The following is an 18,595-nucleotide window of genomic DNA, read 5'->3' as shown; positions in this document are numbered from 1 at the left end:
AAAACAGTTTTTAATGCATTTTCCCATTTATTTATTTTCTCTATGCTTTTAGGGACCCCAAAATTTGTTTTTGAAGCTTCATGTGGATATTTCACACATCAATTAGCCATACTGATATGTTTTTTTTAAACTTAGTCTTTGGTCTTCGATACGACAAAATATCTTATATACAATTCATAAAGAATTTTATTTCGTAAATTTCCTAAAAAAAAGTTAACTAGCATAAATTTCATCGGATTGAATGATTTTTGTAACAGTCAGAAATGTAATGTATCTAAAATGTTATTATGTTAATTCAAGAGTTTCATTAATAATACACGTTTTAATATAATACAGTTTATATACCTAATGTCTTATAAATCTATTATTATTATTATCTATTAATTATTATTTCATAAGAAAAATGATATAGTTAATATTGAATATTTTATTTATTTAAAAAAATCAATTTTTTATTATTACCAATATTATTATTTTTGTACATTTGTTATTATTTAGAGCTTATAAAGTTATAAACATTTTTAATATTTGTATTTTTAAAACACTGTGTACATTTAAAGTGTCAAGCTAAAATGTTACTCAATAGTTTCATAAACGACACACACTTTAAGATAATAATACATTGTATACGAGTAGATAATATTTTGTACCTAATAGTTGTATCGGAATCTTATAATATGTTACAGTTGAAATTATGGGATGGTAAATTTCTTCCCTCACTAACGGAAACCACCTATAGGTATATCAATAGTATTATCATTTACAGGCAAAGAGCAGTTGCTTGGTGTACCAGAACTTATATCGGGTTCTAGACAAAATCAAGCAATTATCAAAGCAGTATATCAGATTCTTGAAATTTGGGGTTTAACCAAAAAAATACAAGCTTTATGTTGTGATACAACCACATCCATCATGGGTCGACTAAAAGGCGCTTGTATATAATTAGAGCAAGAGCTAGAACGTTATATACTATATTTACCATGTAGACATCATATACTTGAAGTTTTATTGAGAAGTCTTTTTGAAATAAAAATTGATATTGCATCCGCCCCAGATGTACCAAACGTTTCCAAAAAACTTGGCCTAATATTAATATCAAAAACTTTCATAGTGGATTGGAAGATACTTTTATTTTTCAATCAGTACACAATTTCAAAGAAAACCTCTTAATGTTCAGTAAAAATCAATTATGTCAGTTTCAACCTCAAAATAACAATAAGGAACTGTTAAAACTTACCATTATATTCCCAGGTGAAAAATCTCAAAATGGTATATTTTTCAAAGTTCCAGGACCCGTACATCATTCTCGTTGGATGGCAAAAGCCTTATATACTCTGAAAATATTTTTATTTCGAAACGAATTTAAATCAACATTAAATGAACATAATGCTTTCCCCGACTTGTGTATTTTTATATTTCAGATATATGTTAAATAATGGTTTTGTGCTCCAGCTACTGCTCTAGCACCAAACATGGACTTACAATTTATTAAAGAGCTAATATTGTACTAGGTCATCGATATACAAATTTCAAAATTAACATTAAAAAAAATGTGTAGTCATTTGTGGTACCTAAAACCAAAAGTAACAAAATTAGCATTTTTTGGTGACAATATATCACTGAAAACAAAGGCAAAAAAGGTTAAAGCAATGAAGAATTTTGATATCAAATCAAAATACAAAAAACGAATAATCTTATAATCAAATAAAATATACGATTATGCTAATAAAGATATCGATAATTTTATATCAGTCTAATCTAGGAATTTTTTTTAATAGATTCGGTATAATGTTGGACTTTTTAGATTTAGATCAGAAATTGTGGAACGAAAATGATCAATATAAAAAACGAAAAGTATTAGTAAATAACTTAACTGTAGTTAATGATATTGCAGAGTGAGGAGTGAAATTAATTGAAGATTATAGCAAGTTAATAACTAAAAGCACTTGGTTATCAGTAGCCGTCGCAACAGGTTGTCCTTTGTGCTCTGATTACCGAAATATTTATACTTCGTTACCGTTTTAACATGCCTTCAGAGGTCACAGATCTCCTCAAACCCGTAATCTACCTGACACCTCAAGAAAAAGAACAAACGTAACTACACTTACTCCACCCTTTCAAAGCAAAAACAAATTTACTCTACTTCAAAACGTCGACGACGAATCTGAATAAGATGGCGCTTCCACTAACGACAATACTCAAGACGCTCAGGTCAGTCCCAAAATACCACCAATTTATGTCTACAATATCTCAAAATACGAAACTTTCCACACTTCTTTATCTAATCAAACATTTAACGATTTCTCGATCACACACTCAAAAAATTTTCTAAAATTAAATCTAAGCTCTATCATTGATTATAGAATAGATAGATAGTCAACGCAATGTTAATATTTGGCGACTACTCATAAGATGCAACCGCTATGGAGCGCTGGCGTCGCTGGGATGCAAGGAGGTGGTACCTCTATCGTAGGTCGATGAACGACGTACGCGGTGGGTGCTAGGATGCAAGGTGGTGGTACCTCTATCATAGATAGTCATGAAGACGGTAAGGCAATCACGCGGGGTCGGCGAAAAATACCGTCGTTCTATTTATAGAATTATTTTTCATGTAAAATGAAAAATTGAAGTACCATTATATTTATTCCCATTATAATCGATAAAATTAGTGATTATTATTTTATTATCATTATTTCGTCAATATTTTACCGTTTACTCTGTGAACATACGAATTACGAATTAGTCTTCACGTAAGTATTCTTCTCTGCAGTTGTCACTTGTCAATGATAAAAGGTCTTACTTGTTTTATATTCTAAGTATTTTGCCTTATATTGTTATTTGTTACGTACTTTATTTTTTATTACTTTTACGTCTTGTGAGTAATTTTAAAAATGTCTGGTAACAAGTGCCAATTTTTAATTTGTGGAAAGTCGAAGAAAACATTTCCAAACTTGAGTTTTTTCCGTTTTCCCAATGATGAAAGAAGAGAAATTTGGATAATTAATTCGGGTAAATAAATGTTTTAAATTTATAAAAAGAGCTCAGGTGTTATTTTTTCGGTTTATTAGATTTGTTACCAAGTTAGCTATAAATCCCTTTTATTAAGTGATACATTTTTTGTATATTTCGGATAGCAACTTATTTTGTTATTTGTATATTATTTATCAAACACATATAAACTGATTTTTTGTTTTGGAGTTTTGGTGGAGGTACCTACAGTGGCGTATTTTGAGATTTTTTTTGGGGGTGTCCTGACTCCTGGCAATACTTTATCTCAACAAATATTAACATAGTTTCATCACGAATTCATACCTGATTATAATACATCTTAATACTTCAAGTGTACTGTATACTGTACACAGTATATATTTTATATCGTCGGCCTTTGCTATAGTAATTAGTTGACAATAACTTGTATTCGAAGAAAGATAATAAGGTGATAACCAATAATACGGCTCACCCGACATCACGAAACGATAATACAATTCTAAGGATTACGTAGTTCACGGTTTACTGCGAAAGTTCAAATAATATTTTGCTAATGAATAGTACCTATTTTCTGGTATAAGATGAAATATACATTATTCAATTTTCAAAGCAGTTTTAAAATATTTTGTCATTCGTCAACAATATTTTGCAATACTTCAGTAATAAATAGAACTACAAAAAAATTGGGGGGGTTTAACCCCCAGGACACCACCCCTAAATACGCCACTGGGTATCTATAATGAATAATATAGGTAAATCTATATAAAAAACTATATCACTAAGTTCATGTTAAGTACTAATTAATTAATTATAAAAAACAAATAATACCTATTTAAATTTTGTTTATATCTCTGTGCATTAACTGATTCAGGTACTGTAAAACATTTTGTATTAGAAGCTTCGCAATACTTCACAGATTTACATAAATTAAAAAAAGGAAAATTAACACAACCACCCTGTTTTAAAGGTTTTAAGCAGACCATTAATAGTGTATTGCAATTTTTTGAAGAAGAAAAATCTAATGATATAGTATTTTTAATGACCAACCGTTTGAATCAGGATGTATTAGAAAATCTTTTTAGTATTTTTCGACAAAAGGGTGGTTATAACAAGAATCCAACAGCCAGAACGATTAGGACTTCGATAAGAAGTAATTGTATTTTTTCTTTATGCACATCTACTAGAACAAATTGTGAGGCAACCTTAGAAGATTATAATCCTATAGTAATTGACCCAATAAGACCTCAATATCAAGTAAATTCCTAAAGGATTTATCATTAAATTCTGATTCTGACACAGAGTGTATTTATAATTTATCCCTTTTTTTTTCTATATCATCTGATGAGGACTCGATTAAAAATGTAAATATTGATAATGATGTTACCTTAGAGGACTGTTCTGTTGCATATTTTGCTGGATATTTGGTTTATAAATGTATAAAAAAATTTAATTGTAACTTGTCAACAAGAACTGTTTACAAATAAAAATGTATGTGATAAAAAACAATTACTTTTTCTGAATAAAAACTACACTCCAATAAATGATGCAAGTGGGCTTAAAGCGCCATCAAATAATTTTAATAATGTTATAAATAAAATTTTAAATGTTTTTGAAAATAATTATAAAAACTATTTTCATAAAAAGAAAATTAAACAACAATTAACTGAACTTGTAAAAAATAATAATATAATTAAAAAATGGCTAAACGAATCAATGACAAACTGTTTAGAGCATAAGTTGTATATAATTGAATAACTTTTAATATGCAAAATATTTAATAAAACAAAAATGTTTTCATTTTTCACATCAAAATTAGCAAAACTTTCAAAACTAAAAATATTAAATCATATTTAAATAATAACAATTTTATATTCATGTATTCATTATTTCTATGTTCTGACATTGTACCTATGAGTTAGCTTAATCTGTTTTTCAATCGATCCATATATTTGCTGATACACTGAGTATAAAACTTGCAGAGCCTGCTGATCATGGTGTTACCTGTGCCTGAGAAGTCAAACATTTTCTTTCTTTTACAAGTTTACCTGTATTGTTTTATTTTTGTTGGTTGCTAACCTTTTGCAACCATATCTTTGTGTTTGTACTGTTGTTACTATAAAATTGTGATATGCAATTGTGTAAATAGTTATATGTCATAACTGACAATTAAGTTTACTGTATTATTATTGTATTTTATTATATTACGAAATATTCATCAATACCTACAAATATAATGAAAAAAGTATGAAATTATGTCTACTCACATGCATAGTTTTTTGCATAACAGGTCAAAATAATTAAAAAGGTATCTGGTGCCTGGTATTTAATTTTCACTACTCAAATTATTGAAGTGAAGTATAGAATGTTTTCTGAAAATTATTGTAGGCATTAATAATTAACATTAATAATTCGAAACTGGACTGAGATGGTAATTTAGGGAGGTCATTTTTCGAAAATCACCATAGTTTTTCCAGAAATGAGAAAAAATTGTTGAAAAACTGAGTAATTTCGGTAAAATCTGTAAAATTCCGCCTTAAACGGATTTAATCATATTTAATTATCAATTTTATCATATCATTTAAAATAGTAAATCATTAGGTACGAGTGCTAGGAATTAAATATCAATAAAATGTATAAATAACTCTGACCGCAATGGCGCAATGCAATATTAAGTTATGAGCACCCGTGGCCCGCCCCGCCCAGTGCGGCAGCGCTCGACGCTCGTTCTGTATTTATCTATACAGATTGTAAAATAATTATTTTTTCTATTATACAACGCATTCTATCGGCAGCTAGAACAAACATAATTTTAGTAGCCTAATATCTCTATACCATGGACTATCTATCTATTCTACAATCAATGGCTCTATCGAAGATTACAGATCGATAACAAAAAGTTTCGAAGAAACTGAAATTCAATATCATACCTATCAATTCCAAACTGAAAAACAATTATCAGTAGTCATCAGGAACCTCCCAATTCCTATAACGGAGAAAATGATCTTCAACGTGCTTAAAGAACTTAACCTCGAAATAGATACAGTAACACGTCTCCATAATCGTTTTAAAAATCCTATTCCAATTGTCGCCGTTCTATTCAAAAAAATCATCACCGAATATTTACTCTTTAAATAGATTATTACATTGCGTAGTTTCAGTAGAACCAAGAAAACCTTCAACAGACATCCCTCAGTGCACAAATTACCAGAGATTCTCACACACCAAAAAATTTTGTCATTTACCGCCTAGGTGCGTTAAATACACGGACGACCATCACTATAATCAATGTCAAAAAAATTATAGAAACTCCCGCTAAATGTGTCAATTGTGACGGTAATCACCCAGCTAGTTACTGAGGCTGCACGTTTTATAAAGATATATCAAAAAACAAAAATAAAACCGTTGCTAATCCTCGCCATAACAATAACAATAATTATAGTAACGCAATACCTAAACCAGTTAAATCAGCACGTACATACTAATAAAGATAACACTAATAATCATTTCACATATGTCTCTTCATGCAAAAATAACTCCAACAAAAATTCAACAAGCTTCATGAAAACTATCCTACCACTTATAAACACATTTATCACTCAACTCATGAAGAAAATAATTGAAAATCTGCCAGTCATCATAAATAGCCTAAATCAAAATACTCATGGCTCCCCATAACGCAATCTTACTAAATTGGAACGCCAACGGTATAAAAAAAATCATAGGAACTCTTTACTAGCATTTCATAATCACCTCAACATAGACATCGTGTGTATAACCAAAACACATTCATCCCATATGGACATAATTAAATTCCCCGGCTATAAAATGTACCGCACGGATCGTAACACACCGGCACGCTCTATGGGTGGCGTAGCAATACTGATTCACAACAAAATTAAACACCAACACATTCCCATACCTGTTCTTCAGAGTTTAGAAATCACAGCAGTGTTAATTAATTTTAATACTAGTTCTATCCTAATCGTCAGCGCTTATCAACCGCCAAGTCGCACAATATACATCTCTGATTAGGTACGTCAAAGTAATGAACCTATACAATAACACTATAATGGCCGGCGATTTAAATTCAAAACACACTAATTGGGTATGCTGTGTCTCGAATCCAAACGGTAATAAACTACAAAAATATATATCTACCTCTGCATGCATAATATCTGCATCAAGTATACTAACTTATTTTCCATCAGATATGAATAGACTTCCCGACATACTAGATATTCTAGTAACCAAATTAATTCAATTCAACGTCCCACAAGAATACCTCTCTGAACTTGACTTGGATTACAATCCAGTTAAAATACATTTTAATTCTCCATTGCAATTTTACCGTCTAAATAACTCACTGTTCAAAGGTAAACCTAACTGGTGCACTTACTCGGATTACATAAATAAAAAATTAAATATACCTAATAATATAACTACTGTCCCAGCAGCAGACAAATTGGCCGAACACTTCACTGAAGTCATTACTAATGCTGCGTGGGTGTGCTCGGTCACTACACCCCCAAATCAAATTCAAAATAATCACGGTGCCTTACCACTAATCATATTGACATTAATCCAACAAAAATACAATGCCACGCGCGTTTGGCAAAACCAGAGAAATCCTGCAGCTAAAAAAATGTTAAACAAGCTTACTAAAGAAGTGTAAACCACCTTGCAACAATTCCACGTAAATTCATATAGCAAGTTCTTGTCAAATATTCATCAAAAAGACTCTAACTTATGGAAAGTCACAAAAAGATTATTAAACTAAGAGACAAACTGCATTCTTTCTCTTCGCACTACAGCTCATCTCATCATTATCTGACGCGGAAAATGCAAATTTTCTCGAAAAACCTATCGAACACTTTCTCCCCGTACCAACACGCACACAACACTAATGATCTTAGGGTTGAAGAATTTCTGCATCACCAAACTTCTTGATACAAAAATCAATCAATTTTGTTACTCCAGGTGAAATTAAAACAATAATCAAAAGACTACCCAATAAAAAATCTCCTGGTCACGACAACATCACGAATCATATTTACAAAAAACTACCTACTAAAGCAATTATGTTCATGACTTCCCTATTTAACTCGCTTCTTCGTATTGGTCACTTCCCGGATAACTGGAAAAAAGCAATCATAATCCTCATAAAAAAACCGGGGAATGACAAAACAGACCCGGACTGCTATAGACCAATTATTCTACTAATATCTTTATCTAAGATTTTTGAAAAAGTCATCCTTTCGAGATTGCAAAGCTACCTAAACTTTACAGACACAATTCCAAAATTTCAATTTGGATTCAAAGCACATCACTCCACTACTCAACAACTCATGCGTATAATAGAACACATAAGTAACTCATTTGAAAAACACTGCCACACGGGTGCCGTTTTTATTGACATCTCTAAGGCCTTTGATAAGGTATAGCATCATGGGTTGTTGTACAAGCTCAAAATTATCAACACACTAAATTATCTACTCAACTCCCTAACTTCATTTCTATCTAATAGGCAATTTTCTGTTAAAATAAATGACAACTTTTCTTCTTTCCAACCAATCTTAGCTGGCGTCCCACAAGGATCAATACTTGGCCCAACATTATTCAATATCTACACATCCGACATCCCGCAGTCACCGCACATAAACATAATCCTCTTCGCGGATGATACTGCCATTTATTCTGAATCTCGCAACCCTGAAGCAATATCTGTATATCTATAAAACCACTTAAATACATTATCTGCCTGGTGCAAAAACTGAAAAATATCAATTAACCCTTCAAAAAGCGTTAAGTGTATTATTCAGTTTACGCCGAAATCTTACTTCACCACCGCTAACTTTTAACAACGAACCAATCGCATGGAAGCCGTCCGTCAAGTACCTTGGCGTAACGTTGGACAAAAGATTAACCTGGTGTCCACACCTCTCATCTAAATTCCAACAAGCCTATCAACGACTAGGAATGCTCTTCCCTATCTTAAACAGGAAATCTTCGCTACAAAAAAATACTTTCCTACTTATTTATAAGCAAATACTTCGTCCATTAATCACATACGCTTGCCCTATTTGAGATAAATGTGCACAAACTCATCTTAAAAAACTGCAAATATTTCAAAACAAAGTTTTAAGAAAGATAACAAACGATCCATGGTTCGTAAGGAACTAAAGTATACACAAAGACCTCAAAATTCCAACTCTTCAAGACCACATCAAGCTCTTTGCTGTGAGCTTCTTCGAATCCATTCACAAGTCAACAGGTTCAATGCACTACCACATCAACATCAGATTACCTTCACAACGCCGCCTCCAACGAGGTCGCCCGGATGACCTAATCCCTCAAGAAACATTCTAACTTAAGTCTCTAACTATTGTTAACATTTTACTTAAAATTGTCGCACTTAACACACCAAAATGTATTAATTATCCACATCACTAGGTGTAGATAGCGAAAGCTAGGAATACCTTATTGTAAAATAAATAAATAAAAAAAAAGAAATAACTAAATGTGAAGACCAGAAGCAATATTTACTGTAAGCAGTGAGTGAGTATCGTCGGCGATTGTCAAATTGTAAAAAACCACCTTGTCCAAGAACTTTTAAATAGGTAACTGAAAGAAATAAACTATGTAAAAAAAAATTGAAAAAATTATAACAATAATTGCTATTATATAATTTTTCTTATGAAATAATAATCTATTTATATAAAAAAGAAGCCAAAAATGTATAACAATTCATCAATTGAGAACAGCTGGGTCGAGTCGACACAATTTTTTTTTAATTGTTCGTAATTGCCAGAAGTTTTTTACGAAAAAATTTTTTTGGAAAAACCCTTTTTTAAAAATTTTTTTGATAATTGATTTTTTTGAGTTCTGGAATGTTTTTTCGATTTTAAAAAGCTACAGCAAGCTTTAGCTTTTAGAATTGTCCATATGACATAATTAATCGTTAAAATGGGGACCCCGGTTGACACCAAAAAAAATGGATCTTCATAGAGAGCCATAGTGTTTGTTACCATTTTCCTCCAAAACGGCTTAACCGATTTTAATGAAATTTTGTATATACATTTAGTAAGTCTGTGAATAGGTTTTTATCTATTTTTTATACTCCTAAGTGCTATTGTTTAATAAATCGTAGTTTAATTTAATAGTTTTTGACCAGATTGATAACTGTGCAATTGAAAATTAATTATTAAATAATACTATTAAAAAACTATTAAAAACTATTTAAAAACTATTAATTTTATTTTTGGTATTAAATGACGGGTATTGCATAAATATTAAACAACAAGATCCTGCAACAGGTGCCAAAACAAATAAGAATGTTACTTCGAAGGATTATTATGCACATCGGTAGATAATTTGACGCGATCAGGACAACGTAATTCTACGATGTCGTGAGCTTTGTCAACAATATTGATGTCGACATGTATATAAAGATAGAGAGCGAACGATTTCGATACTTGCGATTCAATCAAAATCATGTTTTTCACACGGACGTGTGATAAATTATACGTGTGACGAATTATACGTGGCGTTCTCTCGAACCATCCAGTTTGTGTTGGCGAAAGATGGGATACCAAAAAATATTGTACACTCTGTTACATTAAGGAATTCATATTGTTTTTTACTAAAATTATCATAATTAGCAATATATATATAATTTTAAAGGGTCAATTTTAATAAATAATCAAAAAAATTAATGTTTGATGTTTTTTCATTTTTATATTCCGTCACCGTTCACATCACTCCTTACCTCTTCCACCAAGGGCGTATTTGTGGGAGGGGGCGAAGGTGGTACATTAGCGCAAGCTCTGTCTTAAAGGTATGCACGCACGCCCTAAAATAATTGCTTAAACTGAATTCCTTAAAAACTGACTATTTGCAATGCTATATTTGTTTTCAAGAAATATATTGTTTGCAACATTTTTTTTACGGAAATTTATATCTCGAAATCGAGCAAAGTGTTTCCTTAGATATTTTTACACAGTATAAAACATCACCTCTCTTTCCGTTGATATTATTTTAATAGCCTGTGCTCTCCCGGAACACGTTCAAAACGTATAATAAAAAATAAATTAAACTACGTACTCGATTATAAAGTTAGTTTACAAACAATTAAAGTATATTAGAGATATAATTATGATTAAAAATGGCAACATTTTAGATAATATTGAAGTAACACCATCCGATAGTGGTATGAATATGCTCCCTTAACCTAAATTGATGTTTAATGCACCTTAAGCCACTACCAGTCGAGTTTGAAACTAACCACCGTACAACCAAATTTAAAAATCTTCAAATGTACGTTTTATCCAATTGTTCTGGAGAAGACAACAATAAGATAAATAATTATTAAAGAGTAATTAAAAATTATCGTTAATACAAACTTTTTTCTTAAATATTTCAAGTTTTTTAATACATATTTTGGAAAAAGTAAGTACATAAATATTTACATACTTTGACTTCTTTTATTACATACAATTTCGTGTTACTATTTTTTTTAATAGTTATTTATACGTTTGAAATTAATTTAAATACTGCATAAATAACAATGGTTCTCTAATTAGAATTATTTTAAATATACAAGTATTAGATTTTTTATTTCACTGTTGCATTATTACCAACTAGCTGGTGAAAATAAAATGTAACTAACAATGATATTACAATGTTTCATAGTTATTGCTGAAACTGTTTATTTTTTTGACTATTATCTTTTACTGGTGTATAGTGTATACCTAGTATTTGTATTTGATTTGATTCCATTGATTATAGTCAATACTTCCAGTTTCATCTGCCAATGTTGAAAGAAAATAAGGAGTTCGAAAAAATATCTTCAGAATTCTACACTTGAGTAATGGCTTGATATATTATTCATTCATAGATAGGTACCTACCTATGTAAATATAACGCATGCTATGGTAATATATATGTATTCCAATAGTGGCAAACTGGCAAAGCTAGACGACTAAATTAGATTAATAATCTAATTTAGTTATAGGTATAGTTTATGGGTTTTTAATTAATATTTGGAGACAACTATGGTTTTATTTTTTAATGTCATAATTATCATAATTGTTTTGGAAAAAAATTAGAACATTTTTAAATTTCTTATCAATCCGGGAGAACTGGGATATCATCTTAATAAACGTAGTAATAAAAGTATACATTAATGTGGTGGTCACACTGATTTTATAAGATACGATAATTAGTTAACAATAAAAAGTATTAACTTAGCAATAATCTTTGAGAACCACTGACATTTTCTTATCACAACTAGTCGATTATTGCTAATGTATCCTTCATATTCTACACATTATTAATCGTAGTATTAAAACTTATAAGTTTCATTTACAACTATGGATTCAAATCAATTACTGAAACTTTTAGATGTTAAAGGAACTGTAAGCACATTGGACCTGGCTAAAGAAAACAATGTTGATCATCAAAAAATAATTGGTGTTGTTAAAAGTATAATAGCTCTAGGCAATACTATTACGGCTGAACCAGTGACAAGTAAATACTGGGAGCTCACTGATGAAGGAGAGTTAGTTTTATTGAATGGTAGTTATGAAGTCAACTTATATAATGCTGTTCCATCGGATGGCATATCTCAGAAAGAATTAATGTCATTGCCAAATGCTAAAATTGGATTCAGTCAAGCTATGTCTAAGGGTTGGATTGCTATTGATAAATCTGCAAATAAAGTGGTAAAGAAAGTTGATTCAGTTGTTGATAAGGTTCAAAAAGATTTAATTCAATTGAAAGCATTTCATGATCAAATTGCTGAATCTGACAAACTCGATTATAAAAAAAGGAAATTAATCAGAGAAGTAATCATCAAAAGTTTTATATTAGGTATGTATACACACATATATATATATATTCATATATATATATATATATGAATATATTTTTTCTTCTTGATATTTACCTTTAACTTATATGCATTATTTGCTGCAGGTAAAGGTCCAGAATTTACTACATCTATTATTAAGCTTGAAACTGAACTTACAACAGAAATGATACTATCTGGATCCTGGAAAGTGTCTCCATTTAAGCCTTATAACTTTGAAGCTTTAGGTCAACCTCCATTGTTTGGTTGTCTACATCCATTATTGAAAGTACGGACTGATATTCGTCAAATATTTCTCGAGATGGGATTTACTGAAATGCCTACCAATAATTTTGTTGAAAGCTCATTTTGGAATTTTGATTCACTATTCCAACCTCAACAACATCCAGCAAGAGATTCACATGATACTTTTTTTCTGGATGACCCAAAATTTAGTGAAAACTTCCCTCAAGAATATTTAAACAAAGTAAAATCAATACATTCTAAAGGTGGATATGGTTCTCAAGGATATGGTTATGATTGGTCTTTAGATGAAGCTAAGAAAAATGTTTTAAGAACTCATACAACTGCTGTAAGTGCTCGTATGTTACATGGGTTAGCTAAAGATTTTAAACCTACCAAATACTTTAGTATTGATAGAGTATTTCGGAATGAGACTTTAGATGCTACTCATTTAGCAGAATTTCAACAAGTTGAAGGAGTAATAGCAGATTATAATTTGACCCTTGGAGATTTAATTGGAGTTCTTCATACATTTTTTGAACGTTTAGGAATTACTGAAATAAAGTTTAAACCGGCTTATAATCCATATACAGAACCCAGTATGGAAATATTTTGTTATCATAAAGGATTAAAGAAATGGATAGAAATTGGTAATTCAGGAATGTTTCGACCTGAAATGCTCTTACCAATGGGCTTACCAGAAAAAGTCAACGTCATTGCGTGGGGTTTATCATTAGAGAGACCCACTATGATTAAATATGGCATTAATAATATAAGAGATCTAGTTGGCCCCAAGGTTAATTTACAAATGGTACAAGATAATCCAATTTGTAGATTAGATAAATAAACTGTATTGTAAATTGTATATTATAATATAATTGTCATTCAGTATAATTGATTATTTTTTTAATACTTTTTATTTCACTATTTATAAAGAATACTTATAAATCAACATCGTCTCCAAAAAAAGCTTTCCAACATTCTGTTAATGCTTTTTCAGCAGCATCTTTTCTTTCTTCATCAGGCATTGCAGAAATTTGTTCTTTTAATTTTCTTACCTTATCTATAGTTTTGAAAAAATTAATATCTCCTTCGAACATTTCACCTAAAATTAAAATAATCTTAGTATAATTATGTAATGAAATTAATGTTTTTTTTCAATTACTAAACAAATCACTATCCAAATCAGTTTCTTGTTCTATGTCCATGTTTAAATCTGATAACTCTCCACTTAACTGACAGTTTACTACACTATCCTCAATAATTGCTTTGGTGCTAGGATGTGTGATTTCACCTTAGGATAATACAATTTTAAGAAAAATAATTTTACTAATGAATTAACTAGAACAACTTACACTTGGCTTGGAGATTTGGCCAATGGTGTGCATAAAGAGCTTGTCTTACACGTTCAATTCCAGTAGTATCCATTTCTTCAGCAATGTCTTCCAATCCAATTAATTCAAAATAATTTTTTCGACACCATTCAAAAACTTCAAATTAATATGAAAAACAATTATGAATAATTTAAAGGTTTTTCATTATTAAAATAGTTTTCACTTAAAATACCATTTAGATTTTTAGCTGATTCGCAATCTATATGTTTTTCACTCAATAGTATTAAAATCTCAGCTTGACTTTTTTGAACTAAAGGTAAGCATTCATCAATATTTTCTATAATATTGCTCTAAAATAATAAAATATTTAAACAACTTTATTTTATTTCATTATAGTTAAATATTTACCTTTTTTGGGTCAAAAAGAATAATTATAGCATTAATATTGTGTATAAATTGATCAGATAGTTCATTCAAACTTTTAGAAGTACATAGATTTACATCAGCAGTGTAGTATTTGCAGTTAATTGTCCATTGATTTGATAAAGTAGTATTTTCTAAATTGCATACTTCAATATTTTCTTCATTCCTTATTACTATAACAAAATATTATAGAAATTAACAAAAACTATTAATTTAAACTTAAACATATTGCACATGTAACTATTTCTAAAATTGTTAAATATTATAAAACTGTTTCATGAGGTATATAAATTTATTAATCTATATCATTATACACTTTTTCTGTATAATTATATGTCTAAATAGTAACAAAACAAAAACTAAACAAAACACATTTTAAATAGTATAATATTTATTTATTATGATTAAATTCTTTAATATTAATAACAATTGTAATATTAGATAAATTGCATTATAAAACTTTTCATCAGTAATTATGGCTAAAAGTTAGAGTCCTCCAAAGACATTTACTTCATTTATAATAGATAACTAATAATAAGCAAGTAGGCTTACATTTGATTGTTTGCAAAGGATCATCGTTACAACAGCTATATATAAAAACACAAGGAAGTTCACTTATTGACATAATTTTAATTTATTGATAATTTTGGTGACTACTTAAATATTTGTATATATTCAGTATATAAGACAGTATATACACAGAATTTAATAACAAACACAACTTAGACAGTTTTTTAATTCTAAAATAATTCAATAATTAATACTTCAATTGCCAATCACAAACAGTAAAACCTGAAGATGATATATATATATTTTAGTGTATATTGCATACAGTGAAATAAATTATGATAACTTAATCAATATTATTTCTGTGATAAAAATCCGAAAATAGTCAGCTGGTGTCAAGAAAATACCTTTTTTCCTATAGCTAGATACACCTATAGCTTTATGTTATTTTATTTGTTTTTATCAACAATTTTGCTAATTTACATTTTATAGTTTATACAATTAAATAATTTGTTGTGTTTATTATGTGTATGCCAACTTCATAATAATTATTATAATTTATTGCTAGATAAATTCAATAATTTTTAATTATTACTTTTACCTGTATTAAATTTAACTTAACATTTTTAAAATTACTTAAATTATCTCATTTTAAGTAAAAAAATGAATCCTTGTATAGTTCCTGAGGTTCCCATTGATGTACAAGGTGACAACAGATGGATGAGTCAGGTATATCAATTATAACTAATTTTTTTTAATCATAATATTGTTAATAATTTGAATGAGTTTTTAGCATGAACGGCATGTATCTGAAGCTAAAGAACGTGAACCAGATGTTATTATGATTGGAGATTCAATTATTCAGAAGCTACAAACATGCCCTATATGGAATGATTTATTTGAACCTTTACATTGTTTAAATTTTGGTATTGGTGGTGATCTTACCCAGGGTGTATTATGGAGAATCCAGAATGGTATTCTTGACAATATTAAACCTAAAGTGAGTTATAACTTATAAGTAAGTATTTGAAATTTGACAAATATTTTATTGTTCAATTTTATAACTTAAGTGTTAAATTACAATGTTCTGCTAAATTCCTTATACATTTTTTTAACATATAATTTGTGAGTTATTTATGAATTGTTAAATTGGTTTTATTGTTGAAATTAATACTCAACCATAATATTAGGTAAATTTCTACAATGCTAAATTTCTTTTTCACTGTAAGCTTTTGGATTTTGAGTGAAGTGAGAAATGTATTAGTAATCATTGTTGTAATTGTTTAGAGAATTATTTTGTATTATAGAGAAAATATATGTTTAAATCCTTTAAAATTAAGTTTACTCAAACTAGTATAAAACAAGAAAAATTAAAATGTATTTAAATATGTGTTAAATAATATGAAAAGTTCAAAATGGTTTTCTTTTGGGACTGTCAATTATTTTTAGACAACATTTATTTAACAAAATATTTTTACTGTTAAAATGCTTTTTATTTTTTTTAAAGTTTATTGAATGAACATTTTATAAAATTAATACTTAAAAAAAGTTTATAGTTATTTATTTTTTTTTTAATTGTAGAATTATTTCTAGTTTTTATTATAACATTGAATATTTCAATGTCTTATGTGATATTTGTATCTAACATTATATTATCAGTTATCATAATTATAAAATATGTATAGATTAGTTTGATTTTTATTCTTTAATTTTACCATACATTTAAAATTGTTAATCTATTATTTTGTATAATTTTGTTCTTTGTTGTTGTTTTGATTAAGGTATGTATACTTCATGTTGGTACAAACAACTTTGGCAATTCTCCTGAAGAAATATCTGAAGGAATTTTAACCATTATTAAAGAAATCAGATCCAAGCTCCCTGATTGCTACATTATTGTATTGGTAATTAAATTTAGTTAAATTTTAGTACTTAAAACAATTTTATATTCTATAGAAATTAAATAATTGATAGCTAAAAACTAAACAATATATCTCGCTTAATATTCATCTTATTTCAATGCAATATTTTAACATTATACTATTATTAAAATATATAAATAGATATCAATAGAAATTTTTTCAAAATTAATAATAAAAAAAAAAAAATGTAAAAGACTCAACCCCAAAATTATTATATTTTACTGTAATTTAATTGTATACATCTTAATTAATAAAAATTTACCAAAACAAAGCAACATGCAATGAAGTAAAAACATTAGCAAATGTTTGCCAAAATATCAAATTGTTAATATGCTTTTGGGTAGTAAATAATTCATGAAACTGTAGAAAACACCTACTAAAATTCAAAGGAGAGATTATCCATCTTTTCCCCTCTTCATATATACTACTGGCACAATTATATTGACAATTTCAAATATACATAAACATTTATTTTAAACTATTTGGCTGTTTTCAAAGAATAATCTAAATTCGAAAATATAGATATTAAATAATTAGTTTTTTTTTAATATTTTTATAAAATAACAAATACAATAATGTCTTTCAGTTAATATTTAATATAAAACATTATATTTATATGATTATTTTTATTTTTCTAGGATTTATTACCTCGTGGTGCTAAGCCTAATCCATTACGTGTTCGTAATTCTAAGGTTAATGTAATAGTACATGAAAAAGTAAAATCAATTTCTCGTTTAGAAGTGATAACTGTCAATACAGGTTTGTTGCAATCAGATGATACACTCAGTGCTCAAGATATGCTTGATTACTTACATCCAACTGATTCATGTTATCGTAAAATATTTGAACCTGTACATGAATTACTTTTACAAATTCTTGGTGAAGCTAAAGATATTGATAAAGAATTAATCAACACTCAGTAATAATTAAATAAGGATTTTTTTTATACGCACAAAAGAATTGCATTTTATATTGTGATTGTTTTAATTCTTATTTTCTTATTATTAATTTATGCTTTCTTATAATTATTTTGGGGCCTTTGATGTTTAAAAAATTGTTCCTAATTTTATAATAGACTGTTCTTTGGGGTTAAGCATAAGCATTAAGTTTATTTTTAAATATGAAATTAAGTAATTTTTAATACTGCTTTTAAGCTTGTATAATTACTTATTAAGAAAATGGGCAACTAGGGATTTAAGTATTAAATTTAATATTATTTAATATAAGTTCTTTATATACATAAATTAATTCACTAAACAGTGTAATTTGTTTACTTTAATTATTAATTTATAAATTTGTATTATGATACACATGTTGCAAATAACTTTTAATAA

The 18,595-nt window shown here is 28.5% G+C and overlaps 3 protein-coding genes across 3 annotated transcripts; 2 read left to right on the top strand and 1 right to left on the bottom strand.

Moving 5' to 3' along the window:
- Positions 1 to 12,269: 12,269 nt before the first annotated feature.
- LOC112692565 (phenylalanine--tRNA ligase alpha subunit) lies at positions 12,270 to 13,970 on the top strand. Its single transcript, XM_025567277.1, has 2 exons — positions 12,270 to 12,855; positions 12,961 to 13,970. The coding sequence occupies exons 1-2, from the start codon at positions 12,357 to 12,359 to the stop codon at positions 13,920 to 13,922; spliced, it is 1,461 nt and encodes a 486-aa protein (XP_025423062.1). The 5' UTR covers positions 12,270 to 12,356; the 3' UTR covers positions 13,923 to 13,970.
- LOC112692566 (alpha- and gamma-adaptin-binding protein p34-like) lies at positions 13,935 to 15,626 on the bottom strand. Its single transcript, XM_025567278.1, has 6 exons — positions 15,385 to 15,626; positions 14,818 to 15,005; positions 14,642 to 14,759; positions 14,431 to 14,565; positions 14,241 to 14,369; positions 13,935 to 14,180 (listed from the first exon to the last, which is right to left on the bottom strand). The coding sequence occupies exons 1-6, from the start codon at positions 15,455 to 15,457 to the stop codon at positions 14,017 to 14,019; spliced, it is 807 nt and encodes a 268-aa protein (XP_025423063.1). The 5' UTR covers positions 15,458 to 15,626; the 3' UTR covers positions 13,935 to 14,016.
- Positions 15,627 to 15,929: 303 nt separating this feature from the next.
- Positions 15,930 to 18,236, top strand: LOC112692541 (platelet-activating factor acetylhydrolase IB subunit beta-like). Its single transcript, XM_025567237.1, has 4 exons — positions 15,930 to 16,068; positions 16,133 to 16,339; positions 17,121 to 17,243; positions 17,900 to 18,236. The coding sequence occupies exons 1-4, from the start codon at positions 16,003 to 16,005 to the stop codon at positions 18,182 to 18,184; spliced, it is 681 nt and encodes a 226-aa protein (XP_025423022.1). The 5' UTR covers positions 15,930 to 16,002; the 3' UTR covers positions 18,185 to 18,236.
- The last annotated feature ends 359 nt before the right edge of the window (positions 18,237 to 18,595 follow it).

The sequence above is a fragment of the Sipha flava genome, unplaced genomic scaffold, assembly GCF_003268045.1.
Source record: "Sipha flava isolate LNK unplaced genomic scaffold, YSA_version1 74_pilon_pilon, whole genome shotgun sequence".
NCBI classification, from domain to species: Eukaryota; Metazoa; Arthropoda; class Insecta; order Hemiptera; family Aphididae; genus Sipha; species Sipha flava.
Note: the sequence above shows the minus strand (reverse complement) of the source record. Positions and strands in the feature narration are given on the sequence as shown.

What these genes read in the sequence shown, in the direction of transcription:
- LOC112692565 (XM_025567277.1), top strand. Translation starts at nt 12,357, where the DNA reads ATGGATTCAAATCAATTACTGAAACTTTTAGATGTTAAAGGAACTGTA. An exon ending in CATCAAAAGTTTTATATTAG is followed by an intron (nt 12,856 to 12,960) that starts GTATGTATACAC and finishes TATTTGCTGCAG; the next exon opens with GTAAAGGTCCAGAATTTACT.
- LOC112692541 (XM_025567237.1), top strand. Translation starts at nt 16,003, where the DNA reads ATGAATCCTTGTATAGTTCCTGAGGTTCCCATTGATGTACAAGGTGAC. An exon ending in ACAACAGATGGATGAGTCAG is followed by an intron (nt 16,069 to 16,132) that starts GTATATCAATTA and finishes ATGAGTTTTTAG; the next exon opens with CATGAACGGCATGTATCTGA. An exon ending in TTGACAATATTAAACCTAAA is followed by an intron (nt 16,340 to 17,120) that starts GTGAGTTATAAC and finishes GTTTTGATTAAG; the next exon opens with GTATGTATACTTCATGTTGG.
- LOC112692566 (XM_025567278.1), bottom strand. Translation starts at nt 15,457, where the DNA reads ATGTCAATAAGTGAACTTCCTTGTGTTTTTATATATAGCTGTTGTAAC. An exon ending in TCCTTTGCAAACAATCAAAT is followed by an intron (nt 15,006 to 15,384) that starts GTAAGCCTACTT and finishes ATTTTGTTATAG; the next exon opens with TAATAAGGAATGAAGAAAAT. An exon ending in GCCAAATCTCCAAGCCAAGT is followed by an intron (nt 14,370 to 14,430) that starts GTAAGTTGTTCT and finishes TATTATCCTAAG; the next exon opens with GTGAAATCACACATCCTAGC.